Source organism: Zea mays, chromosome 1 (assembly GCF_902167145.1).
Source record: "Zea mays cultivar B73 chromosome 1, Zm-B73-REFERENCE-NAM-5.0, whole genome shotgun sequence".
Taxonomy (NCBI): Eukaryota; Viridiplantae; Streptophyta; class Magnoliopsida; order Poales; family Poaceae; genus Zea; species Zea mays.
This window is the reverse complement of record NC_050096.1, coordinates 181,098,270-181,125,679: the sequence shown is the minus strand read 5'-3', so window position 1 is coordinate 181,125,679 and position 27,410 is coordinate 181,098,270. Positions and strand designations below refer to the sequence as shown.

Below are 27,410 nucleotides of genomic sequence, written 5' to 3'. Positions count from 1 at the left end.
TTGGCCTGATAGGATTTCTTTGAGACGAAAGCTTCGACAATTACTTTGCTAGTTATTCGGAAACCAGTCGTTCTTTGTTGCGTAAGCACATTTGATTATCCTTTGGTACTTTACGTATAAGTATATTCGTTTTTCACTATGTAAGTATGATACCTTCACTATGATTTTTAGTATGTGCCAAGTGGCAACCCAAACGATATAGCTCTATCTTATATATGATCTAACGGGATGTCAAGAAAAATCTATTGTAGCTTTGTACTTTTGGTTGCATCTAACATGCATGGATGTCCTATTTATCTCCAGTATCGTAAAGCACGAGCGCACGATACTACTATAGTAGACCTGTTCAAACATCGAATCGGATTAAGATCAAGTCTTGACTTATTTGGCACAGTCTATGTCTAATGTCATGTTGGATTGTCTCATGCCTCTTTGTTAGACGAGTCGAGTCAAGTTGGATCAAGGTTTTTTTGGCTTTGAGTTGAGTTTTTTCAGGTTGAGTCAACTTTTGGGTCAAAAATGGTTCATAATCGTTACGTGAATTATTATGGGTCAAAAACTATGTCCTATATATCGAATTAGTGATTAGATTAACTTTTTTGCAGAGATCGAATCGGGATGGTTAGTTCGGACGGTCGATGTTTAGATAGTGCTCACTACTCAGCAACATTGTTTTATAATATAAATTGTACTATCTATACTTACTCTATTAAGAATCTAATGTGGGCACATATGCTACCACGGCTTCACCCTGCAAAAAATAGTGCAAAGCAAGCAATTGAACCCACACCCCTACTATAGAAATTTGGGACTAACCATCAGACCACACATACCTTAGGGCTCGTTTGGTAGAGCTCCGCTTCATGATTCTCTAGCTCTAAGAACTGATTTTTTAATAGAGTGATTCTGAGTGATTCTCCACGGAAGTGAATCTATTTGACGAAAATTGTTTGACAAATATGATGTGAAGTGATTCCTAAGGGGTTAGAGTGTGGAGCAGGTTGGGAGTGGTGGAAAGCAGGTGTTTTTGGCTCCCACTTTCTAGTATAAAGTAGAGACTAGATTCACTTCACTCCCACCATGAAGTAGTTTAGATTTTTATCGTTTGGCTCAGTAGGAGATTCTCACTGGCAGCGGAACTGTGGGAGCTCTGTCGCTCTTAGAGCATCTCCAAGAGACTCTTCATTTTTTGTTCTCTATTTGACTATCTATTTAAGTTTTTATAAAGATTACACTCTATATATAACATCTTAGTCCAACAGACTATCTATCTAGTTTGGGTAGTCAGGTGGCTAGCCAAATTTAACTAGTGAGAGAGTCAATTTAGAGAGTCAGATAGCTAGTCTGTTGGAGATTTATTTGCTATTGAGTAGCCAAAATTTGGTTTGGCAAGTTATTTAGCTAGTCTCTTGGAGGTGCTTTTACTGTTTAAAAATAAGTAATTATTATATTAAAATAAATATTTTAATATGTATTTATATGATATAACAACCGTAATAAAGCATGCACGCAACTGACTAGTTTATTTATTATAGAGTAAAGTTTAAAATATAGATAGGAATATACGGTGGAACAATAGGAGCCTCCTGGTGCTCGAGTTCTGATCCGAGAGCCATACGCCATCCAGATTCAACGAACGCCGTCGGCCTCCGCTCCGTGCCACGTCCCGTGCACCAGCCATCCCCGTGAGGCCCTCACCTGCAGTGACACGGTCCACCTTGGACCAGGCGCCCCGAGCTGTTCCTCTGCGACAGCAACCTTGCGTGCATAAAGCCAGCCACCAGCCAGGCAGCCGCCATCTCCAGCGGCTTCTTCCAAAGCTCCAACTCCGACGAGAACCGCCACTCCTCGAAATCTCGAAGGATTTTCTGCGGCGAACCCGTACGTTTCCTATCGCTGTTCTCGCTTGTTCGCTGGGGAATCAAACCAAATCACTGTTGGTGTTTCTATCTTGGATATAAGTTCTCATCCCCTTCCCCCCATCCGCCCCTTGGATTTGCAGCTTCGTGACGTGACCCAATGGGAGAGGCCTCGCCGTCGATCGCCAAGGACGTCACCGAGGTGGGTGCCGCCACCCATTTCGTCCCGATTTCCGCCGCCTTCTTTCGTGGGGCAGATTCGGTTATTTTTCGGGTATGGTCCTGTAGAAGCTAAATCTTTTGTGATGCCTAGTTGATCGGGAACACGCCGCTGGTGTACCTCAACAAGGTGACCGATGGGTGCGTCGGCCGCGTCGCCGCCAAGCTCGAGTCCATGGAGCCCTGCTCCAGCGTCAAGGATAGGTAGTGCTTCTGGCTCTGAAGGAGCTCTCCCACTCCCCACCCCTGCTACTGTAGCACGAGGGGTGACGGTCTTTCTTCTTTCTCTGACCGAATGCTCTTTTTTTTCAACTTCAGGGATGTTTTGCTTCTGTAAAAAATCATATTTCTCCTTATTATTTTGAGTGTATATTAACTTCAGGTCGATGTCTCGCTAGAGTATTGCACTAATGATTTTAACCTTTTCCCCTTATCATTTGACTGAAAGTTATGTTCTTCCTTTTACCTTACTTCAGTATCTCGACCTTAAATATTGTATCTGCGTGATGTATTTGTGCAGGATTGGCTACAGCATGATCACGGACGCAGAGGAGAAAGGGCTGATTACTCCAGGCGTGGTGGGTAACTGAACCTTTAGGAGCATATTCTTTGTCGTTCCTGTCCTAGGGAAATAGATTGGGCTCTCGATTTGCCCAATGCCCACTGCCTTATATTATATTCAACTGGAACGCTAATTTTGTATAGCCTAATCCAGAAGCATGAGCTGGCTGCCATTTTCATCCTCAAGCATCACGCTTGCATGAGAAAGTTATCTAATGTGGTTGTCTGGGTCTCCATATCAGGCGGTTGTTTCGGGATTATTAGTTTATTCTGCATTGCTTTGTACCTAGTAGTGTCTTCATGGAGCAGATGCTTCATTTAAAAGTGTTTGCTCTGATCTGTTCAACTGTTAGATAGAGTACAACGGACATCACTAACATAGTGCTTTGAACCTTTGTTTAATGGAGTATATATATTTTAATTTTTAAGTACAAGAAGCAAGCTTGCTTTATATATTTTCTTAGAGGAAGGCAAATCGATTTCTTCCTTCTCCATTTCGGTTGCAATTATAACCTACAGTTGTTGGATAGCTCTTCCCCCATCCTACAGCAGCATACAGCTCCTAGTTCTCGATGAAGAATCCAATTGTTATTATTATCCTGCATCGGAAATGACCTAGCGGCCATTGTGCCTAACCTGGTATTGTTAACTCCCATCTTAGAAAAAAAACATTTTGAATTGTTCTGGCACAAAACAGAAGCCTTTTTGTTTGGCTTGATAGGTGGTGGTAGAATGACCTGCTAGAGTGTCTTATCTAGTTTTGACCATCTATGAGATTAAAAATTATTGTTTTTCTATACATGGTGTAACCAAGTCTCTATAGCAGTTTCAGCAAGGGAGTTAAGTAATAAATTTCAGAATGTTCATATTAGAGAGTAGTACTAATATTTCGTTTTCCATTTCAATTTTGCCAGAGTGTTCTGATTGAACCAACTAGCGGCAACACAGGCATTGGACTGGCCTTTATGGCTGCTGCCAAGGGCTACAAACTTACACTCACAATGCCTGCCTCCATGAGCATGGAGAGGAGGATCATATTGAAGGCTTTTGGTGCTGAACTTGTCCTTACTGACCCACTCTTGGGAATGAAAGGAGCTGTCAAGAAAGCGGAAGAGATACAAGCAAAGACACCCAACTCGTACATTCTTCAACAATTTGAAAATCCAGCTAACCCAAAGGTGCAACATAACATATCATTTGTTTTCAGTCAACTTTCTGTTGGCCATGTTGACGTTTCTTTCTGAATTCTCATGCTGAAATATGTTATGCAGATTCACTATGAGACTACTGGGCCTGAAATCTGGAAAGCTACAGCAGGAAAAATTGATGGCCTTGTATCTGGTATCGGGACAGGAGGTACCATCACCGGTACTGGGCGATACCTCAGAGAGCAAAATCCTAATGTCAAGGTAAGTATGTGTGGCAGTTTTAGCTGACACCTTGATAATTGTTTTTTTTTTTCACGGTACCAAACGAGTTAGATGTTATTTATTTATTTATCTTTATGCAGCTCTATGGTGTGGAGCCAGTGGAGAGTGCTGTTTTGAATGGTGGAAAACCTGGTAATTTTTTGCATCTTGAATATGTTCCAATGTACATTGTTTTTTTATTGTTATGAGTGTATGGTAGTATAAATTTCTTAGTGCGCTTTGATTTCCCATGGTTACCAAAATCTAAGAAAATTGCATAACTTTCCCTTTTATTATTTGCTTTGCTTGACTCACCGGTTCGTGTGTTCGAAGCAGCCTCTCCGCATTTGCGGTAAGGCTTGTTTCGGTTTATCCTTTCCCTGGCCCCACTCATGTGGGAGCCTCTGGCACTGGGTCTGCCCTTTTTTCTTAGCACTTGGGCATGTGCATGTGAAGTATTTTAAAATGATGGAGATATAACAGATGGTATCCAGGTAGTTGTGGACTTGTGGTTTGAAACAAGAATTATCAGATAGCTAATAATTTCTGATGTGACCCTTGTAAGGAGGCCTTTTTTTTTTGGGGGGGGGGGGGGGGTCAACTATACAAATACAGATCTCTTTTGTTGAAATGACCTTGTGAACCATTTTCTGCCAACAAATTATTGATGCTGCTTGTTTTGGACTCATGAGATTTAAGTGCTCATAATGCAGGACCACACAAGATTCAAGGAATTGGAGCTGGTTTTATCCCTGGAGTCTTGGATGTTGATCTCCTTGATGAAACTCTACAGGTATGTTCTCCTGTATTAAGTTGGGCTGTAGAAAGGAGTAAAGGACATACTACCTCTGATCTCATGTATAAGTCCGTTTAGAATTGTTGGTTACAGTTTTTTTAGCTTTGACCATTGATTTCTAAGAACCATATGGAGGCATCATAAGATTGTTATTGCTAGATTTATCATGAAAAATATTTGTGTAATAACTTTTTTTCTATTTTATTGAAAAAAGTATATATTCATAGTATATTAGTCAAAGTGCTCCACTGGAGATCATACCAATATCATTTCAGACATATTTGGGATCATAGGAAGTAAATAAACAAGCATGCTATCTTTTACTCTTTGGTTACAAGTACTGATTTTCCCTCATCAACAGAATTGTTTGGTTGCAAGTACTGATTTTCCCTCATCAACAGAATTGTTTGGTTGATCAACATTTATCTTTATGTTGTACTCGCACGTCTTTGCGTTTGCTTTCTTTTAAGTGGCATAACCTTTTGGCGCATTTAATTGTTTCCAGGTTTCAAGTGATGAAGCTATCGAGACTGCCAAGGCTCTTGCTCTGAAAGAAGGGTTGTTGGTAGGTCTCATTGTCCTCTACTATTAAGGGCATTTTTTGGATACAAGAGCTACTCACTAGCTAGCTAAAAATTAGTCAAAATTAGCTCTAGCGCATACAAACAGGAGGGCCCTAAGTACTATCAATCTGCATGCCTAGTTAGTTGATGGTGTATTCTTCTGTAGGTTGGAATCTCTTCTGGTGCAGCTGCAGCTGCGGCAGTTAGGCTTGCTAAGAGGCCAGAAAACGCCGGAAAGCTATTTGTTGTAAGTGTTTCATTTTCCTCCCTCTGAATTTCTCTCGCGCTTTAAGGTTCGTAGCTCTTTTTCATATGATCTAATGAAACACAGACGTTTGGGGTGGGTGGGGGGCAAACTCAGTGGTTTCGTCAACGCAACATCATTGGTGCAGCGCTTCTCAGTGATGGTTTTAGTGAATTTTTGAGTCCTGAATTGGGCTGTGACTTCTGATGGCCCTAACTGTTTGGCTGGACCGAGAAAATTGGGCCCAAGTTCTTCGCAGCAGCCGGCTGATAAGTTGAGCGGAACAGGCCCCAACTTTTCAGGCGACTAGACTAGACTATCCATCAGTTAAAAAAACTAAATTGTATATTCCTTTGACGCCCAGTTTTACTTGAATTTCAGAGATTTTTTATTTCCAAATTGTAAAAACCAATCTGTTCCTCAACGCAGGTCGTGTTCCCGAGCTTCGGCGAGCGCTACCTCTCATCGGTGCTGTTCCAGTCCATCAAGAAGGAAGCGGAGAGCATGGTGGTCGAGCCCTAGAGCACAAAATTCTGGGCTTCTGGCAAACTATTTCCTGAGACGTTCACCATTTCCATCACAGAAAAATAAAGCTCGGGTGCCTTCTGTTGATTTCGACGTACATTTCCCTGCCGATGGTGTCCAGCCCACTGTTGTCGCTGGAGAACACGTCGTTTTTAGACTTGTGATATTTTACTACTGTTTTGACACTCGTTGTATTTCTGTATATCGCGTCAGACTGTGAAATAAAAGCAGTACAGTGTGTTTCTTGCATGGATGGTTTGCTGTGGGGGTTATATATATATATATATATATATATATATATATATATATATATATATATATATATATGTATGTATATGCCGTCAGAGAATTGCATTGAAGAATGGCCAGTGACGCTCACGCGGAGCTGAACTGAGCAGCACTGATGTGCTTGGTCATTGACTTGCTGCAGCAAAAAAAAAATGGTTTTGGCAGCAGGACAGGAGAGCGCCAACAGTAAAAAAGATGTATGTAAATGCAGCAGGGCCACTACAGTCCTGGAAGCGCTGGAGTCTGTTGGCAGTGCCAGAACAGGGTACAGGCACCAGTGCTGCCAGCCATGTTCTTGCAGCCACAGAAACTTGACCAAAGATCGCCGGATCACACCGTCGATGCCTTGGAGCTAGATGTCAAAAATGCAGGCCTGAGCTTTCCTTTGGAACTTGGGTACTGGTACAAAGTTTAAACCTAGCTTGAACTCCAATTCAACACCAGGACGAAGACGAGTACTTTTGCGTCCCATCGTTGCGTTCTGCCTTAAAAGCAGAGATGAAAAGAATTAAAGGGCATTCGAACAAATCCACGCGCAACACAAAAGTTGAAAAGTGCCTCTACCTCCCAAAGGCAGCTTGGTAGCAGATACTTGGACGACCTTGACCTGCAGATACCTGTGTTCTGAACCTGCTGCCATTGGTTCAGAGCAAAGCAAAGCACTGCACCTGGAGGTCTTGGTGCCAGAAAAACGCGCCATTGATTCTGGGACGAGATCGCGCCAGGCAACGTACAACCCCAGATCTTCCAGGAACTGATGCCTTTTCATAGCAATTCTCTTTAAACACCGAGTTCCCAATTGAAACCTTGAACATCTAATGGACCGAAAACCCATAGCACAATTCAGGACAACATCGAGATTGTATTGAATCCGACGTCTAAAAACACCGAGCAAATCAGTCTGAGCTAGAACACCGCTAGAGCTAACGACGATTGCCTACTACTACTATAACCAAAGTCTCTGTTCTCATCCTCTCTGAGCATCGACTAAGCTACGATCTAAGAGATCCCCTAACGCGCTTCCAACGATAGATTCCGGGAGACGTCGGCCTCACTGCTGCTGCGCGACGGCCTGCCGCATCTGCATGACCTTCTTGTGGGAGTTGGAGTGCAAGCAGCTCACGAAGGTGGGGCTGTTGGCGGGCCGGTACTCGGGCAGCAGCCTGCCGGACTTGAACCTGACGCCGCAGGCGTTGCACAGGGTCTTGGGCCCCAGAGGCCCCGCCCTCCACTGCGGGGTCTTGGAGGACAGGCAGTGGGCGCACCGCTTCTCTTGCTGGTCCGACGACGGCGGGGCGTCGCTGCTCTCGTAGCACGTCTTCTTGGCCGCCTTCTTCCTCTTCCTGTCTGGCTCTTGCTCCTTCCTGGTGGGTTCTTCCTGGCCGCACTGCTGCTCGGCTGACAACCTGGTCTCTGGCTTGAGCCTCATGCCGCATGCGCTGCACATCATCTGGCGCCCCGACGGCCCGTCCCTCCACCGTGGCGTTTGGCTTGACAGACAGTTGCTGCACATCTTCACCAGCCGCGGCACGCCCTTCTCTTGCTCCTGCCCTTGTTGCTGGCAAACCTCTCGGTCGTCGTCGTCCTTCTTGGGGTGGATCAGCTCGCTCTCTGCCATCCAGTGTTTCTGGTCGATCAGGATCAGCGGTGGCTCGACGTACAGCGGGAGGACGAATTGTTGGTAGTCGCCGTTGGTCATGACGGAGGCCAAGCTCCGTTTCTTTCTCCTGCCGTTGGAGGATGGTGGTGGAGGTAGCTTTGGTTTTCCGACACCCTCGCTTGCCATTGCAGAGACGGGATTTGTGTACGACGTGGAGCTCGAAAAGCAGTCCTCTACGTAACCAGAGAGCCATTCTGTGTTGCTCTCGTCACTCTCCTGCGAAGCAAAGAATGACATGGCATGGAAACGGTTAGTAAGAATGCAATGGCCAGAATAACTACCAACAGTGCAGCTCTAAGCTCTGATTCTACATGGTTCAATTTGATAAGGAAGAATAACAAGGCATGGAAACAGTAAGTAAGAATGCAATGGCAAAAATAACTACCAACCATGGTTTTTAAAGCGGTAAGGCGGTCCAAGGCGTTGGAGCACCGCCTGGACGCCTAGGCGGCGCCTAGGCGACGCCTAGGCGAGGTAGGCGGGCAAGGCGCCTAGGCGTTTGACCACCGCCTGGACGCCTAGGCGACGCCTTAAGAACAGAGCTACCAACAGTTCAGTTTTAAGCTCCTGCTATACATGAGTGAGGCCTAGAAAAGCGCTTCCCCCACAAATACGGAGAGGCTGCTTCGAACACCAAACTAGTGACTCATTGGGACTAGGGCTGCCCATCTATAACAAGGATAAAAGCATGAGCAGAATTTCTAGTTCTAGGGCCTATAAAAATGTGAAAAGCCACTCTGATGCCGATTGTTCCGGTAAGACTTCCGAGGCAAGGAAGAGTAATCAAGCTCTCCTCTCCAACAGATTCTATAACAACAAATACTAATATAGACCAAATTCTCATAACCAAAATCATGAAGCATGGGGATCATGTAGGGATTTATGGAAATAAATTTGCCAAAAGGAGATATTTGAACAGAAACATCCTGCATTTACAGTTGTCAATGTGCCAGCAGAAACCGCTATGGCAGTTTCTCAGTTACAATCTTTTTCTTTTGTGTTACAGTCTGTGCACAACGGAATGAATGGTGTTAAATGCTACACACAGAATGAACTAAACAACAACCGCAAAGCATGTCATAAAAACAGAAAAAATGTGACAAAAGGAATGCGAAGAATATATCCTTGAATTCTGGAAGTTTGACATCAGAATACCACTCAAAAACTGAATAATTTGAAAACAAACAGCAAACAACTACATCAGTTTCTCAGTTAGTGCAATCTAGTTAAGCGTTACAGCTGGAACGCGATGAAATGAATACCGAATAGAAAAGCGATTAACTAAACGACAACCACAAAGTACGTCTTATAGTCCAAAACAGGGATGCAGGGAAAACAATATCTCCTTGGATTCTGGAAGCTCTAGAACGGAATAGCATCCAAAAACCTGAATAATTTTTCAACGAAACCGCAAACCAACCATGGCAGTTTCTCATTTACAAGCTAATTAATTGAGCAGTACAGCCAGTGCAAGATCAAATGAACAACCGTAAATGCTGCAAACAGGATGAACTAAACTGTAGCTGCAAAGCATGTCTTATAAACAGAAGAATGTGACTAAGGCCCTGTTTGGAAGCAACCCAGTTTTTAAGAAACCAGTTTTTATCTTTAAGCTAGAAGAGGCCAGCTTATTGGTTTTTTAAAAAAACTGAGCATCTAATTTCTATAAACTGAGTCATAAACTAGTATGTTTGGAACGACCTCAATTTCTATAAAACAGTTTCTTAAAAACTAGGTGTTTCCAAACAGGGCCTAAGTTGCAGAAAGAAATGATATCCTCTTTAATCCCTCAACACACACCAGAATCCCACCCAAAACCTGAATAATTTTCAAACAAACCCCTTTGTCACTGTCTCGGAATGCGGGTGCACTAAAACTGATATCTCCTTGTGTTCTAAATGTCCAACATCAGAATTCCACCCAGAAACTGAATAATTTTCAAAGAGACTGCTTGTCGATGTCTCTAGTGATTAAGGCCCTGTTTGTTTACCCTCTAGATTATATAATACAGCTTAAATAAGTTAAAAGGCAAACAAACAACATAGATTATTAGATGGATTATATAATCTATATGCATAGGTTATGATAATCCATAAGTAGATCATAAGGTGCTTATGTAATTAATAAGCTGGATTATATAATCCTAGGAGGAAACAAACAGGGCCTAAGTCCCCACTCCAAGTGACACCTAACCGAAATATCACCGTCACAATCAGGTAGGCATCATACAACAGTGAGGAGCAAAGGGTATTATTAAACAACAGGATGCACTTACGCAATGACCATGACAGGAGTCAGGACTCAGGAGGGAAGGAACATATGCACATCAACAATAAAGGTAGTGGCAAGCACACATTTTCTCGCCCCGATCTTGTCTTGCTCTTTTGCATGAGCTCACAGGGTCAGAAATGGCCAAAAAGGACACGCCTCTCCATTGCTTCATTGCGAGAATAATGCCATGGCATGAGCACAGCACGGCACAAACCGCCCGATTGCTCCTGGGGGAAATTTCCTCCCCTGAACGCTTATTATTTCAAAGAGGGGGGGGGGGGGGGGGGGGGGTGTTTACAGTTCTTCAGCGCAAAGAACAGTTGAATTGCACGGTAAATTCACTCCACCCAAAACAAAGGAACCGTCTAGTCGACAGGAAATTAAACAAAAGCACAGAAAAACCGCTCCAAAACGCGGAATGAGGCAACGAAGAGCCCGGAGGTGAAGCAACCGCTTCTTCCCCCCAAACATGCAGGCCAAAACCGCTACCAGCCTGCGACGGAGGGAAGAACACGGGCACCCAGACCTCCGCAGACAACAATCCGCGCAACAGACACCGAAATTCTCCAGCAGGCGACGCCGGCCTAAACCCCTGCCTCTCTCAAGAGGGCGCAAGAGAGAAGCAACGAAAGACCGCCCCTTGTTCCACTTTCTTGCAGCACACAGCGCCCCCAAAGGCCGGCTTCTAAGCGACACAAAACCCACCCAAACCAAGAGGGTAACAGGGAGCACTAGCGCGAGGGGAGGCGGCGAGGGGACTGACCAAACCGGCGGGCTGGTGCGGGAACAGGTCTCCGAGAGACGAGTCGTCGGCCGCATTCGCAGGGCGCACATCCATGCTGCGTCTCGCGGAGGAACGGAGGCCGCGTCGAGGTCGAGACGGGGGGCGAAGGTGCAGGCAGGCAACCGCCGGCGAGGCGGCGCTGCCAGAGGGAGAGGGAGAGGAGTAGGTGAGGGGATTTCGGGAGCTTTTTACTTGAGAGCGGACTAGCGGAGGGAGAGGCTTTTATGGGAGGAAACGTATGACGTGCACAAGGTCGATATATATATACACAAAATTATCTTTCAACGACTTTTAGCTAAATATACGACGATAATTTCTCTTTTTTTCAAATATATAGGTAGACAGGACTCACGAGCGAGAAAAACTTTTAGCTAAATATGCGGGTTTATCGTAAAATACATCAGTCAAAAAAGGTTAGATAAAGAATCTCGATTAGTCCTATACAATTATGTACGAAGAAGATCTTGTGCACATGATATGTTACAGACGTTGGGTTCCTCTAATTTTGTGTGTGTTGGGCAACAACTGTATGTGGTTTTCCATGTTCCTTTTCACATTTTTTGTATTTATTTTATTTGCTTGCTTAGGATACGCTGCTTCAATCCATTCATATATTCACCCTCGGTTTTTTTGGTCGGTTTGCATGGCATGGGAGCTTTTGATAGTTTCGGTTTCATTTCTTTTCAAGTTTTGTTTTTTTGTTGGAAATATATCAGATGGAAACCAATCTATTAGTGCAGATCGGGTAAAAAGAAATAGAAACGAGAAAAAACACTTGTGATAAAATAAAAAATGTGCTAAAAAGGAAGTTTCTTAGAGGGGAAGCACCGTGTCAAGACAGCTGTTTTGGAAATCAAAATCTTGGGTGATTCATTATAGTATCACTACATCAATTGCATAAGACAGAATGATAATTATATAGAACACACTAGTGTAGATGTTAACTGATGCACATCCATCTATCAATTATGAATTGATGGAGCCATTTTTTTCTTTTTGCAAATAGAAAAAAAATGTTGGCAATATGGCCTTTTTGTGCCGGGCCTAGGGTGGTGCGGTGGATTTGCCTAGGGTGGTGCGGTGGATTTGAAACGGATACGGCGTGCCGGGCTGCCCCGGTTTTCTTGTGTGGCGTTTCAGTTTCGTCAGGTTATGGCCCTGTTTGGGACAGCTGCTGCTTGTTGAAAAAGCAGCTTATCTGATAAGCTGGTAAAAAGCAGCTTCTGCTTGTTGGCTGCTTTTAGTTTATTTTGAGAAGCAGCTGAACTGATAAGCTGCTGCAGAAGCTGCCTGTTTGGCAGGACTTCAGCTTAAATTTGTGAAGAAGCTGAAAATAAGCTGTGCCAAACAGGGCCTACATGCTGACGCCAAACGCGTGGAAAACAAAACAAATGTAACTTAGGCCTGACCTAGTTTTTAGGCTCTATTTGTAACAACTTATTTTTAGGTTCTTCATAAATTTAAGCATAAGCTCTGTCAAACAGACAACTTATGAGTTTAGGTGTTTCTAAGGATGAACTGAAATCAGTCAGATGTTTTTCACCGACTTCTTAGGTAAGCTGTTTTTTCAACAAACAACAGTTATGCCAAACATGGTCTTAAGAAACTAGTTTTTTATCTTTTTAGCTAGAAGAGGTCATTTTTTGTTTTTTTAAAAACTGATAATCTAATTTATATAAACTGAGCTATAAACTGATATGTTTGGAACACCTTAATTTTTATAAGCTAGTAGTAGTTTTTAAAAACTAGGTTCTTTCAAACATGGCCCGAAATTTGGTAAGACTGGAAAGTAGGCAATTGTTGTGTGGGGTGGAAGTGGAAAGAACTAGGGAAGCTTCTGCAGATTTTACAGCGGGCTTTAGTGTAGAAAGGAACGAGGAGAGAAGAAACTGATGATGCTCTCCTCTCCTCTCCTCTCCTCTCCTGCTGCCATCACGGCATTTCGTTCGTCCTCGTTTCCTGGCTTTGCCAGTTTGACCAGACACACGCGCGCGCGCGCGCGCGCGCGCCAGGTCAGGCTGGTGCTGGTAAAAGTGCGTTTTTTTATTATCCAGGCTTTCAATCAGACCCCAGTTGGAAAATAAAAGAAAAGAAAAAAAATACGAAATTTGTGTCACATGATGTCCCAGCTCATCAGACGGGAATTCAGCGGCGACAATAAAAAATCGGAAATGAACAAGACTACCGTACAATGGTTCAGCATACACCATCAAAAAGAAAAGAAAAGAAAAGTCCGGATCTTTTCATCAGTACCATAGCATGCCAAGGAGTACATACACTACATTTTTTGTGTTGGTTGCAGCACACCAGGTCTATGGGAACTGATGGACAGAGTATGTATAGGCTCCTACGAGGTCTATATGACATCAACAAGTGCACCGCGTCAGGTCTCAGGGCATTTGACAAGCTTTTGATGAGTTGGGTATCGTTTTCAGAAGCTGGACAGCCGCTGCACAAATTTAAAGCAGGCTTAACGATGAGACATACACAACCCTCTCGTTTAGGGTGTGCTTAGTTGGATGTACATAAAGAGATTGAAGAAGACGGCCACAATTTCTATAAGAGTCACGTAGATGCGAGGTAAACACCGGATTAGTTTTTGGCGGCGGCGTGATCCAAAAAAAATCGAGAAGACAATGTCGTCCTGGTCTCATCTCACTTTAACCTCAAATCAAACACATGACTAGTAACACTATAAGATTCAGGAGGCACAACATATAGTACGGTAACACTATAGTACAGTAACACCGATCTCAAACTTGAGACATCGAATCGAGCTCGGCGTTTGAATTCCGTGTAGTCCCCTGATTATCATGGTTAAATCAGTTTATTTTTTCTAGGGAACTATGGCAGGTCAAAAGCAATAACGTCATGACTCTTTTTCTTGCACACGAGGTTTACTCCCCTGAGAGACATCAGCCTGTATCTCGTCCCGTGAGGCAAGTACAACTCTATTTAATACGAGGTCCCTTAGGATTTACGTGAAAAAAATACAAGAGCGCAAAGAGTTTGTTTTTTATGACTTTTTATATATATTGTCTTTTAGATACATTGATTTAGAGTCTTAAGGTTGTACTATGCAATCTCTTAGTCGTTTTTTATACATGAAAAATTAAACTGATGTTTCAAAGTTATACATACCCAGACTTGACACAACTCACCGCAAAGAAGACAACCAAATAAACCAAGCCGAGTGGATTAAGGTTAGATGAAGCACAGCCAAACCAATCACTCGAAAGCAGCCAGATCTCAGCCGGTGTCCAAGCAGTTCAGGTTTTATACATAAGAAACAGACATCTATCTTAAAATAACATAAGAAAAATTAATATCAAATTATATATATATTTATTTAAAAATATTAAATTTATTCTAACAGATCAGATTACCACTTTTATCGGTAGAGAAACGGTGGGTCCCGGGTTCGTGCATAGTATGCCAACCATATTTTTGGAAATAAAATAAATAAATAGTAAAAAAATATCGACCGTACGGGGCCTCGCGCCTCTCCACGTTGGGCCGAAATAGGCAGGGCCCAAACTTCGAAGCGAAAGCATCTAGTAGACGACACCTCGAAAAGAAATCGAAAAACTCAAACTGCCGCTCCCTCTCCCTCCCTCCGACCGCCGCCTCCTCTTCCGCCGAACCCGCCCCGACCCACCAACCCCCGCAGAGCCGGGCGTGCAGTGCAACGGCAGCGGCGACCCGTCTCCTCGCCGCAACAACTCCTCGCTCGCTGGTCATCGTCGTGCGTCTCCTCATCCTCTCCCGCCTCGGGATCCACCGGGATTCGTCGGTAAGGAACAACCCTAACCTCCTCTGCTCTCTGCCGGACGTTGGGGGTTTGGTCTGTGGGATCTTCGAACCACAAGCCGAACCGTCCTCTCTGTCTCGATCACTTAGACTAGGGGAGATTTGAGGCCGGTGCGGTCTCCTTGCTTCGTGTTGGTGCGGAAAAATAATCCGCGGCGTGCACGGTTACTGGCTTCTTGTTCTGCTCGATTGCGCCCCCCACCCCTCCTCGGTAGCGTGCAAGATGAATGAAGATTGGTCCTGGTCTGGTTGGCGTATCAGTAGATTTCATTTTCATTGCGAGTGTGCCGTTTACTTTGAATTCTTGGGCGGGTTCGAGTGAGGTTTTGGGGTTTCGCCTTGCTTTCAGGGGCGGTGTTGTTCCGATGACGTCTGCCAAGTAGTAATTATTTTTACAGGATTATTTTTGGTGCTGTTTCTTTGAATGATAAACCGAAATCTTTGTTTTTTAAAAGGATTAACATCATATTGCTTTTTAGGTGCTGTTTGGTTCATGAACGGTAACATATATGGCAGTAATGATTCATATTCTAGTATAGCGATAATAAGTTTGAATAAACCAGCATCCATTTCCAATGTAGTATTTGATTACGGCTGAACTTAAACAATCTCAGCACCTTGTTTCATTATTACTCTGGCTCTGAGCCTCTGAATTAGCATCATATGCTTATTTCATTATTTTTTTTATTTCGTTATTACTTTGGTCACGCTCTTTCTTTCTTAGTTATTACTGGCGTTATGTGTTATTGTTGTTATATAATAAGCATACTTTGTTTATGTATTGTTAGTGAGGCAGCAAATCTGAACAAGTTTTATGTTCCCATTTTGGTATGCTTTAACTGAAGAAACCATACGACTCAGATTCTTCTGATCAATTTATTCCCTCCTCAAAGCTACATGCAGCGTTTACTTTCGTTAACAGCTTGTACTTTGCATCTCCAGTGAATCGAGTGTATGCAATGGCTACAAGTCTTGCAATGGACGAGTACGCAGAACCGGATGTTTCTACGACGGACCCCGTCGACAAGAAGCCGCCTGCCTTCAGAGGGCTGAAGCAGTACGTGAGAGACCTAGACGCGAACACACTCCCTCCGTTCCTCGCCCGTCTGTGCGCTCCCGACAGGCCATCCTCCTCATACTCCGAGGAGGAGATCCTGTGCATCTTCGAGACCGCAGCAGAAGCTCACGGGCGCAGCATCGTACCGCACATCGGGCAGATCGTCTCGGCCGTCGTCAGGATCATGGCGTCAGGTTCAAGCACCCCCTCGCATTGCGCCGGTTGCTCCAAGGTGGTCTGCACGTTGTCTCGCTACTGCATCGACCCTCTGGGCAGGGAAGAAGAGAAGTCCGAGACCATGAGCTCCCTCTGCCGCCCCCTGTCAGACTGCCTGATGCACGCCAACAAGAGCGTCTCTTCCGGTTCAGCTCTCTGCATCGCTGCCCTCGTCCAGTCCAACAACTGGCAGTTTGCGTCTAACGAGTTGGTTAACGATGTCTGCCTGAAAGTGTCGGGCGCTCTGGAGGAGGAGCCTCGCTGCCAGACTGCTGCTGTGCATGTTAGATTGGTGCTTGCTCTGGTAAAGCACAGTCCTCTGACGCTGGAGCCTTACGGACGGACGCTGATAAAGTCGGGCTTGCAGGTACTGGATCGTAGCAGCACTGAGGCGAGCAGTTCTCAGATGATCATGTCGTCGATTCAGATGATCCATTCGATCATGAGAAGCGTGAACGTGAGGACCATATCTTCTGAGATCAGTAGCATCATCCATGCTCTGGAGCACTGCCAGGAGGACGGCTTCGCTCCAGATATCTGCGCCGCAGCTTCTCAGGCAGCCGAGACTGCTAAGCTACTACTAATGAGGCAGGAGGAACGTGGGGCACACAGAAACGTTAGCCCTCTGGGAAACTGCAGCGGTGGGAACAGCAGGAAGGGGTCGAATTCCCCTGTTGATCGTGCGGGTATCAGAGACAGTGGGTCTAGCGGATCTCCTCGTGAGACGCGATCTGTCCGTGGGTTTGACGGCTTCAACTCTCCGCTGCAAGGTGGACAACAGTGCACTGGTGTTCTTGGAGCTACGCGCGCGAGGCGCCGGCTTTGGAGCTGCGGATCTGAGTTTTCGCAAGGGATGTCCGACGATGAGCGTTTCTTCCGTACCTGGGCACCGTCTGATTCTTCTGATCTCGTCAAGTCGAGCAGGAGGCGCTCTGATGTGCTGGCAAGAATCGGTGATCCGTGTCCTGCCTGTTTAACGCCCCAGGCAGCTAATCAGGTATACATGGCATATTTGTTTTCTGTTTACATTGTTCCTTGAATGGTTACCAGAAACAATCTTGTGTGAGTGTTGAATATATGGCGATCAAGAAGTTCCACGGTGTTACACCACCATCTGTAGATTAGAGTGAATGCTTGACAGTTTATTTATTTATTTATTTATTTTGTTTGTTTCCTGTGAACCCTCCAGGTGTGCAGCAGACGGCAAGCGTTGTCGACTCCAAGGAAGCAGCTGCAGTCTCTGGCCTACTGCAGCGATTCCGAAAGAGACGGACACCGCCGCCTGCCTCCAAGATCAGCTCTAACGTTGTTTACGCAGCGCCCGGACCATCCTTCGTTTCAAAAGAACTCTGGATGCGAGGGAAGGAAAGGCTGTTGCAGCTCGACGCAGCAGAGGAGGAACCTCCAGTGGAGCACACGGACCGGGGACTCGCTGGCCGAAGACCTGAAGTTCGCCACAAGCAGCAGCAGCAGCAGCAGCCGGCGTTGTTGTTCTGACAGCGCACGAGCTCCTCCTCCGCCGCCGTGCGAAGAACGCCGATGCGACGACGCTGCTGAACATCGTCCGAAGGTGACTGGGATCGCCAAGAGAAGAGAGACGAACCGTCGTCGGAGCACGGCTCGGTTTTTTATCTGCGCTATGGTGGTGGTGTTCGCGGCGGCGCTGTTGCTGGCTTGCTGGGAGCAGGACCACCACCCCAGTAACGAGCTGTACTTCGTAGTACCTACTTAGGCCTGGTTCGTTTCTGCTGGATTGGTGGGTCCGAACGATTTCTAACTGGATTACTTTTTTAATTTATATAAATTTTGATTAGTTGGAACGATTCTAGGTGCAATTCGACACAAATGAAAGGCCTTAGCGTATGCCTCCATGTGAGTGTAACCGTAAGATCTTACCTTTGTAAGAAAAAAGGAGGGTCATTTTCGAACTTGGTTTTACATATATGTTAAGTTATACTACATATTCTTAAATATTTGTCATCCATTAATTTATTTTTGAACTAATCGGCGATAAATAAAAAAGAACGGAAAAAGTGTATACATGAGAATGACAAGATGATGATGCTGTTGGAGAGCACCGAAACTGTGAAAGCTAGTGTGCATGATGATCACAGAGTCTTCAGTTCAGTTTTTTTTATGCTAATCTGTCCAGTTTGTACTTTTAATCTGGCTGGTAATAAGTAATCCCTCCGGTTTCCTATTAGTTGTCGTTTTAGATAAGGTTTGAGTCAAACTTATAAAATTTTGACTACAAATAACTATTTTGTTATTTAGTTTTGGAACCTAATATTTATATGCACCAATTTGTCATAAAAGTACTTTTATAAAAGTATAAATGTATTAAGAGTTCATTTGTATTTTAACAAAAAACATTGGTCAAAGTTATATTTTGGAGACCGTGTCGTTGTTCTAAACGATAACTAATAGGAAACCGGACGGAGTAGTAGTAATCAGCACGCAATTGGTGGTTGAGATAGTCTAAAAAATAATAATGTCTGACCGCAGAACCGACGGCGCCCGACCACCCACGCGAACGCGATGACGCAAACCTACCTCGGTTGGCCGGACGCCCCACCTGTCATTCACGGGAAAAGAGGACTTGGCCTCGCCTTCCCTTGCGTGTTTACCGACGCCACCGGCCGCCTGTATATCCTCACCCAACTCCGTCCCTCTCTCCCGGCCCAGATAGATCTTTCCCCCGTCCTCCCTCGCCTTCGCCTTCGCCGGCAGGAGATTTCCACCACCACCGCCGAACCGCCCCGACCCTCCTCCCCTCTCGCGCTATGGCCCAGGTAAATGCTCCCCTTCCGATCTCGTCGGGAACGATTGGTAGTAGATCTTTTTGGAGTAGGTAGGTACTCGACTCGCCGGTCCCCTTTCGTTCACGGGATGATGCCGGTTAATGGTTTCGCCGTGCGCGTAGATCCACTGTAAAGGGGTCCTTTGGGCCTGCCGCCTACCCTTGCGTTGCGTCGATCATCTCCCTCCATGGATGCTCTCGACAGTTTTGGGTCTCCGCTGCTTTATGCATCCGTCTCTCGAAGGATGACCTAAATCCTCTTAATTTTTTTTTTGTAATATATGCTCGTCGACAATCATACTTTTTAATTGATGCGGTGGATCCATCTCCCGTCTGGTATGCTACACGATTATATGGGATGCGGATGTGTTATCTCTGCTCCAGTGGCGGAGGACGCTAGAAAATTTAGGTGTTGCTAACGCGACTAAGACTAAAAATTTATGACACAGTTTAAAACAACTTGTAGCTATAAAATAAGTAATAGATGTTGAAAAATACCTTATTTAATAGTCATCTTGATTACAATCCATTTACAACCAAATGTCATATGGCGAATAAAATCTGGAAAAAAGAAAAAATAAGTTAGGAGCAAAAGAATCAGACCTTTAGCTATGAAAGCCCTTCTAACATCATCTCTAATATTAGGAGCAAAAGAATCCATTGGAATACAAAGTCCCGGATCAGAAATAATGTGATCCGGGTTGAACTGATTTATACCTTCGACTTGACCATTAACATTTTCACCATTGGCATCTTCACTATTATTCTCTTGGACTCCAACTTGTATTCTGGGTTCATTGCAAACTCCATCAGCGCGAGTGCTTAGTCTACTTCCACTAGAAGCTTGACTGAAATAGCTCTTTAAATCTGTCATTTTACGAAGCATATAGCATGTATTAGATAATTAGAAGACATTACAACAGCCAACAGGGAGTGTTCACATAATATAGAGAGATACTTTTTTGGGCCATATTCTTTGTCTTGTTTTTGTTTGTATCCAAGACTGCTATTTAGAAATTGGAAAATCTGCACATTGAAAAATCTACTAGATTAGACACGCATAATAAAATACTCACGCGGGTAATCAAATAAATACTCATGAGCTACCTTTGACCTTTCTATGCTCTGCTCACAAGTCTCACAAGTCACAATCAAACAACTAGAAGCATAGAAGCACGAAGCAAGCAGACAACTAGAAGCACTAAGCATTAAGCAATCAGCCAAGCAGACAACTAGACAAGCAGACGTGCGGCCAAGCAGGAAGCAGCGGCAGGCGGCAGCCGTGCGGCCATGCGGGTCGGCGCCTCGGCGGGACCAAGCGGCAAGCAGCCCGCAGCCGGCCGCCGGCGGGACAAGACAACCGGTCAACCGGACAAGCAGATCAGCGGAGCACCGGAGCTGGCGGCTGGAGCGTGACGAGTCCGAGGCTCCGAGCGGCTGGAGGCCTGGAGGCTGGAGCACCGGCAGGAGCGGCCTGCGGCCGAGCAGGCAGCTGTGCGGGACGCTGGCAGTGCGGCTGTGCGGAACGCCGTGACGAACCCTAATCTCTATTCTATTAGTGGGCCGGCCCAAGGTATTGCCCAGGCAATACTGGGCCATACTGGGCCCTCCGCCCCTGCTCTGCTCCAAATTATGAAATTATTATAGATCATTTTTTATTCTCTTTTTTATATACTCCTACATACTACACACTACCTCCCTCCGTTCTCAAATATTTATCGCCCGCTAGTTCAATTTTGATCTAAACAGCGACAAATAAAAAAGAAGGGAGAGAATAGTTATTTTTTTTTCTTTACCGGGCACCAACCAAGACACAGCGAACGTCTAGCTGCGTAGCACAAGCCATGCTGAAAAGCCAAGACGACTTATAAGGCCATGTTTGTTTCTTTCCAAGATTATATAATCCATCTTATGAATTACATAAACACCTAATGACCTGCACCTGCTTATGGATTATCATAATCTAGGTATCTAGATAATATAATCCACCTAATAATCTGTGTTGTCTGTTTGGCTCTTTAACTTATTTAAGCCGGATTATATAATCTGGAGGATAAACAAACAAGACCTAAATCTGGGATGGAGTGAGTAACTAGTTTCGTATTTCAGCACGTAAATACGAAGGGCCGGCAAAGGTATTAAATTCGGAAGCGTGTGCATTCGGTCGTACTGGTAAAAGCTCTAACCATACAAATTGCTGGAGCTATCAAGTGTATGGAGTTCCAGGGGAAGCACATCGATGCTTTAATTATTTTCTCGTTCATTCGGCGATGAAAAGTAAAATTAGACTGACTGTCAACTGATTCCTACAACTGTTCTTTTTTCTCTCCCCTGGATGCATGCAGACTGTTGTGCTCAAGGTTGGCATGTCCTGTGAGGGCTGTGTTGGAGCTGTCAAGCGGGTCCTCGGCAAGATGGAAGGTTGGTTTCTTGCTCGTGCTTAATAGTACGTGTATCACCTGCTATTAGCAAGCTGTGATTGGAATTGGCTGTGTTGCGCTAGGAGTTTAATTGAATATCAACAAACCATGGCTATGCTTTGCAGCTGGCGCTGCACTCTAAACTTACTATATTTTGATCATCTGAAATGTATTTCAGTCATGTTGCTACAGCATCCGGGTATGTTATTGGTGTCTAACTTGTAATGCAATTGCCAATTGCATGTATACTAGTCTTAAATCACCAACTTAAGTGGATGTAGGTATTAGATGTACTGTGTGTGTACTGTAGGGTTTCTCTTCTATCAGTAGGTTACTAGATTGAGCCTTTTGGCTCTGTGAAGCTATGTTGGAGCTGTTAAGTGGGTTCTGGGCAGGGAAGGTAGGTTGGCTTGTAACTCTTGCTTAATACTTGTATTTTCCTTCTAGCATCTATTAGCATTTGCATCTGCAGTTGGATAACCTTGTGGTCAGCTTTAATTGGTTGTTAACAAATCATGGCCATGCTTCGATACTGCTTCTGGGCGAGAATCTAGCACAATGATATGACCTACACTCTTACAGAATTTTAGCAGCAGTATGCTTGCTTTTCCAAGTTTTCTTCAAGTGGAGCTAGTTACCAAGATTTGTGCTGATTAAGTGAATTTTCTCCAGTGCTGTTTCATTTCTATCAAGAATCTTGTTTCAAATAATGGAACAGCTACTTTGTAGGCATTGTCTACTATCTGCAGATGTTCGAGTAGCAGCTTTAATGATTTTCCACAATTGAAACAAGTATTACCCACGATATTTGCGGTACTTGAAATATTCCAACAGATAAAGAAGAAATCAAATGATCATGAAATGCAATAGAAAGTTTTTTTAATCAATTTGTATGGACCCTGTTTTACAGAATGCTTTGTGGCGAAATTCACTCTGCAAGTTCTGAGTACTGAATTTTTACTGCTGGCTAGCCCTCTAAATTTGCTACTCCTTCCATTCCATTCCTAATTATAAGTTGTTTTTGGCTTTTCTAGGTACAATAACTTTTACTTCGTATCTAGACATATTGTATATCTAGGTGCATAACAAAAGCTATGTACCAAGAAAAGCCAAAATGACTTACAAATGGAGTAATTTTCTTTCTGTGACATGCATTTGATCATGTTACAACAACATTCGGATGTGTTGTTGGTCAGCTTTAGGTGGAAGTAGATACTAGATTAAGTTTTTTTCTTTCTGCACTTTGCTTTGAACTGCTTGGATACTAGTCTTAAATTATCAACTTCAGTGGAACTGGAAGTAGATTACTAGATTCAGTTTGGGCCTTTTTTTTTCAATTTGCTTTGAACTGCTTGGACACTAGTCTGAAATCATCAACAGAAGTGGAGAAATATTAGTTTGACCCTTTTGATTTTTGCAATCTGCTTTGTTTTCCCAGTGGTAGTTGCAAAACTATACATATACTTATATCTGTTCCTAAGCAATTTAGTTGGTTGAAAATGCGCTGTACTTCACAGTATCTGAGTCTAAACGCACGCATCGTTCTTGTGGTTACTTCAGGCGTCGAGTCCTACGACGTAGACATCATGGAACAGAAGGTCACCGTGAAGGGCAATGTGACACCTGACGCCGTCCTGCAAACTGTTTCCAAGACTGGCAAGAAGACTTCGTTCTGGGAGGCTGAGGCCGTGACAAGTGAATCCGCCACACCTGCCGGTGCCACCGCCTGACAGGTTCGATGATCTGGAAGTGCCCGGCAAGGCGGCAAAGAAAAAAAATGTGAATGTATTTAGCTTGGATCTGTTACAAATAATTGCAAACTGCTAGCTCGGTCTGTACATTTTACAGTTGCTATTCGTGTACTGTGATGTTCTCGTAAGTTTGGGGAGATGATAAACCAATATTTGTATGATATATGTGTCGTGTTCCATAAGGTAAGGTTTTGACGGTGTGCTATCATCACCTGAGGTGACTTTAGCATCACCAGGCTACTTCAACTCGGTTACCCCATTCCCATGGCTCCATGCCTGGTATGATGGTCCCGTCCAATTGCCAGATCCTCGTCTATCCAGCGAAAGCATTTCTTTGTGGGAATGAGAAAAATTACATTCTTGGAGATGGAGACACTGTTCAAGAATTGCACTTTATTGTTTCTGGGATGGAGAAAGGGGGTATTTGGGTTTGGATAATTTCACGTGCAATAATGCAGAGGGACGGATGAATTGGAGATGGTATTGTGACAGCACAGCGCTAGCAACGTTGATATAGATTGCGAGAAGAAACAAATGAAGGTTGCGGGCTCAGGCTAGCAGAAGATGCCTCTCCCTAGGCTCTACTCTACTAGCTTTCATTGCATTGCATGGTCCTGGAACGTCCTCCTGTCGACAGCGTAGTACTCCTACGCCGTTCGGTGGGGGGTACACCTCTAAACCTCTAGGAGGGATACCATGCCTGCCGCCTTGTTGGAATGTTGGACCTGGTCCTGCTCTGGTATTGACTACTGCATTTTTTGTCATGATATCTGTTTGGTTTCATATCTAATGTGCCAAAAATTTCCACACAATTTTATGCCACACTTGCTTAAGGAGTTTAAAGTTAGACGCTTGAATCCGCGCCACAGTTTACAATGTCTAAAGGAATCTTGCCACAATTTTACAAGTCAGTAATGAGTGAGACCTACATATCAGGAGAAAAGTCTTAACACTACCGTAGATTTAAGCCAAACATACACCTAACTTGACCGAACTTGCCTAACCTTAGGCGTGGTAAATTGCGGCAATTGAGACATCGAACCAAACAACCCCATATTTACTACTAAAGATCAGAGGTGCTTTAGAAAGCATTACTCTTTACAGCGCCAACACCTCTGTATTTTACGCAGAATTTAATCCTTTACACAATAGAGTGTATAACTTAGACTCCTAAGTTGATATAGATTATTATAAATTTGACTTATGGCCAAACCTATTAGGAAACCTATCATTATAGATTGTTATAAATTTGACCTATGACCAAACCTATTAGGGAATCTATCATACAAGAAATAAATCAGAGGTGCTCGGAAGCGTTGCACCCTCTACCGAGACACGCCGAGAGAGTATACACAAAATCAATCCCAAGAAGCTTCTTTGTAATCATTTCTCTCATAAAATGATAACCAACCTCTATATGTTTAGTTCTGACATAAAACACGGTAATGAAAGATAACTATTTTGCTCCCATATTGCCGCACCGCTTACACACTTTCTTTGGAATTTAAATATTTTTAAATCCTTCAATATGATCTGAATCCATATAATCTATGTTGTAATATTTGCCAAAGCCTTGTACTATGGTTCAATACTTGATCTCGGTGCAGTGACATACTTTCTTGCACTCCAAGAGATAAGATTGGGGCCTAAAAATGTAGCAAAGTCTCATTTAAATATTCTTTCATCTAGACACCCTGTCCAATCTAAATTTGAATACGCACTTACTTTCAAACAATATGACTTGAGTAGTTTCAACCTAACTTTTAACTTAATTTGAGATACTGTAGAATCCTCTTGGCAACAGTCTAATAAATAGTAGCAGGAGCATGTAAAAACTGCCAGACTTTGTTGATAGAGAATGCTACATCGTGCCTTATCAATGTGAGGTATTGCAAGACTCTTACCACACTCATGTAACTTATTGCATCATTTGGCCACAACAACCCCCTTCATGAACAACAATCTTTTCACTTGACAACAATGGGGTGTTGACTGGTTTATTATTGATTTGCTTTTTTGGATCGTTATCACAAGCCTAAAGTTGCGGATACATCAAATTGTTATTGAAAACATGTCATCATGATCTGCTTGTGTCATTGTGTGACCGCTAGTAGTGCCATGGCCACATTCACGCTGCCCCCAACAACCATGGCTTGTCGAGTTCATAGATAAAACCAAGTCACCATCATGAAGAAGTCCATTCCTTTGCTCACATGCGACTCTAACTTGGTCTTTAGGGCCGTCACAATGGAGTTGAACTCCTCGTCAAGGCTAGAGACAATATAAGATATGATTTCTTCATCTACAATTAGCTTGCTGGCGAAAAACATCTCATTAGCAAGCACTCAGACTTTAGTCACCTGTTCTGTGATAGACTTGTTGCCTTTCTTCATATTGGTTAGGTGTAATTCTTATGTTAATGAAGTGTGCCCTAGTCATATAGGAAAACATTCTCTCTATGGTGCTCCATGCTACTGTCGTAGTGGCACTTATCACCACCCGTGTTATGATACCTTTTGTAATGGATGAGAGAAGGTGCACATGTACTTGTTGATCTATTGCATACCATTCTTCATAGGCAGAATTAGCAATGACTTTCTTGTCATCCTGTTGTATCTTTATTGTAGCTTGCGGCATCGATGATGCCCCAGTGAGGTAGCCTTCTACATGCTTCTTGCACTAGGGCAGAACCCGTCTTTCATGGGCTACGGTTTATCTTGCTGAGCTTCTTGGCAATAGTATGGCTGACTAAAAAAATTACGGCTAAGGAGGTAGCCGTAGAATTACGGTGACTAGATTTTTTGAGTCTAATTAACGACTTTGATTACTATATAAAGAATAAGAGGTGACTGAAAATGTTGTACCCTCCATAAAAAGATCGACCAATGTCATTGCCTTTATATGTAGGGTTCAATCCTTTACATGATGGAGTATACACTTAGAACATATGAGTTTATACAGATTAATACAAAATTGACCTATAAGGCTATAACTCAACCTACTACAAAATTTGTCATACCATCGAGAAATCAGGGTAGAAACGTATATACGTATATGCATATGCATGCAACAACAAGAAACAAGATGTCGCCGTGTGTGGTCAATTCCGATGCATCAACTCGTTACTATAGGGATGTTTGGTTTCTTTAGTCTAGGGACTAAAGTTTAGTCAGGAGACTAAAGTTTAATTCCTACCCTGTTTGTTTCTAAAGACTAAAAATATTCAAAAAGTATTAAATGAATCATAAGGTGAGCAAAATATCCCTTAGGCTGTCTCCAGCAACGATCGGTAAAACATCCTGTCTGATATGTTTACCGTTTCATACGCTCTCTATCCTCTCCAACAACGAACGCTATAAGGTCCGATAAAATACAGGCGTACTCCTTCGACCGCTAAAGCTGGTGGTTCACTGTTGATCCGCTATATGTCCTTGTCGTGGGAGAAGCTGCACAACCCGGTGCGAACTACGGTGGTCCAGCAGCGCGGATGACCTTGGCTGCGGCAGCGCGGAGCAGGTCGGTGGCGGCGACGAGGAGGACCTCGATCTGGGAAGTGCTATGTTGCGGCGGCGCGGAGTTGCTTGGCTGCGGAGATGTGCAGAAGGTCGGCAACAGTGGAGCTATGGATGTCAGCATGGAGTCGCTTGCCTGCACCGAAGGCGATATCGTCGAAGTCGATGGATGAAGGAAGCCGAAAGTCGCCTGCACGGAAGACCCCATCGAAGAACCGCACGAACAAGAAAAAAAGTCCTATGTCCTCATGTCTATGAGGTAGTCGGGAAACATATTTAGTAATATAAATAAATACAAAAAACAATTTCTAATATATAAACAACTCAAAATTTCTATACAAACAAGAAAAAATGTTATGTTACTTACGCATTATTTCGCAAAATAGTAATTACAAATTAATTAAATATATTATGTTGCACATCATTTTTATAGCGTGTAATGCAAACAAAACAAAAAAAATCTAAATCAATGAAAAAAGAAAATCTATTAACACTGTAGCTTTAGAGACCGAATTTAGGGGAACGTTGCTGGAGACTGAGAAGATATAGAGGACAAAATCTTTTAGAGTGTGCTGTAAAGGACAGAAAATATTCCTTTAGGGGATAAAATTTAAGGGACGCTGCTGAAGACAGCCTTAGTATTCTCCCGTCATTAGTGCAACTGA

General features: G+C 43.7%; 4 protein-coding genes across 4 annotated transcripts; 3 read left to right on the top strand and 1 right to left on the bottom strand.

Moving 5' to 3' along the window:
- Positions 1–1,739: 1,739 nt before the first annotated feature.
- Positions 1,740–6,425, top strand: LOC542438 (cysteine synthase 2). Its single transcript, NM_001111999.2, has 11 exons — positions 1,740–1,881; positions 2,003–2,061; positions 2,173–2,282; positions 2,599–2,656; positions 3,554–3,817; positions 3,911–4,048; positions 4,150–4,201; positions 4,762–4,841; positions 5,350–5,409; positions 5,574–5,654; positions 6,081–6,425. Exons 2-11 carry the CDS (start codon positions 2,020–2,022, stop codon positions 6,171–6,173), a joined length of 978 nt encoding a protein of 325 aa, NP_001105469.2. The 5' UTR covers positions 1,740–1,881; positions 2,003–2,019; the 3' UTR covers positions 6,174–6,425.
- An 881-nt stretch (positions 6,426–7,306) lies between these two features.
- On the bottom strand, positions 7,307–11,414 carry LOC100282764 (uncharacterized). The gene is made up of 2 exons (NM_001155670.2): positions 11,159–11,414; positions 7,307–8,340 (listed from the first exon to the last, which is right to left on the bottom strand). Exons 1-2 carry the CDS (start codon positions 11,231–11,233, stop codon positions 7,516–7,518), a joined length of 900 nt encoding a protein of 299 aa, NP_001149142.2. The 5' UTR covers positions 11,234–11,414; the 3' UTR covers positions 7,307–7,515.
- Positions 11,415–14,816: 3,402 nt separating this feature from the next.
- LOC100383715 (uncharacterized) lies at positions 14,817–18,188 on the top strand. Its single transcript, NM_001176352.2, has 3 exons — positions 14,817–14,972; positions 15,932–17,259; positions 17,452–18,188. The coding sequence occupies exons 2-3, from the start codon at positions 15,949–15,951 to the stop codon at positions 17,992–17,994; spliced, it is 1,854 nt and encodes a 617-aa protein (NP_001169823.2). The 5' UTR covers positions 14,817–14,972; positions 15,932–15,948; the 3' UTR covers positions 17,995–18,188.
- Positions 18,189–18,881: 693 nt separating this feature from the next.
- Positions 18,882–23,412, top strand: LOC100282864 (copper chaperone). Its single transcript, NM_001155770.1, has 3 exons — positions 18,882–19,054; positions 21,408–21,483; positions 23,043–23,412. The coding sequence occupies exons 1-3, from the start codon at positions 19,046–19,048 to the stop codon at positions 23,210–23,212; spliced, it is 255 nt and encodes an 84-aa protein (NP_001149242.1). The 5' UTR covers positions 18,882–19,045; the 3' UTR covers positions 23,213–23,412.
- Positions 23,413–27,410: the final 3,998 nt, after the last annotated feature.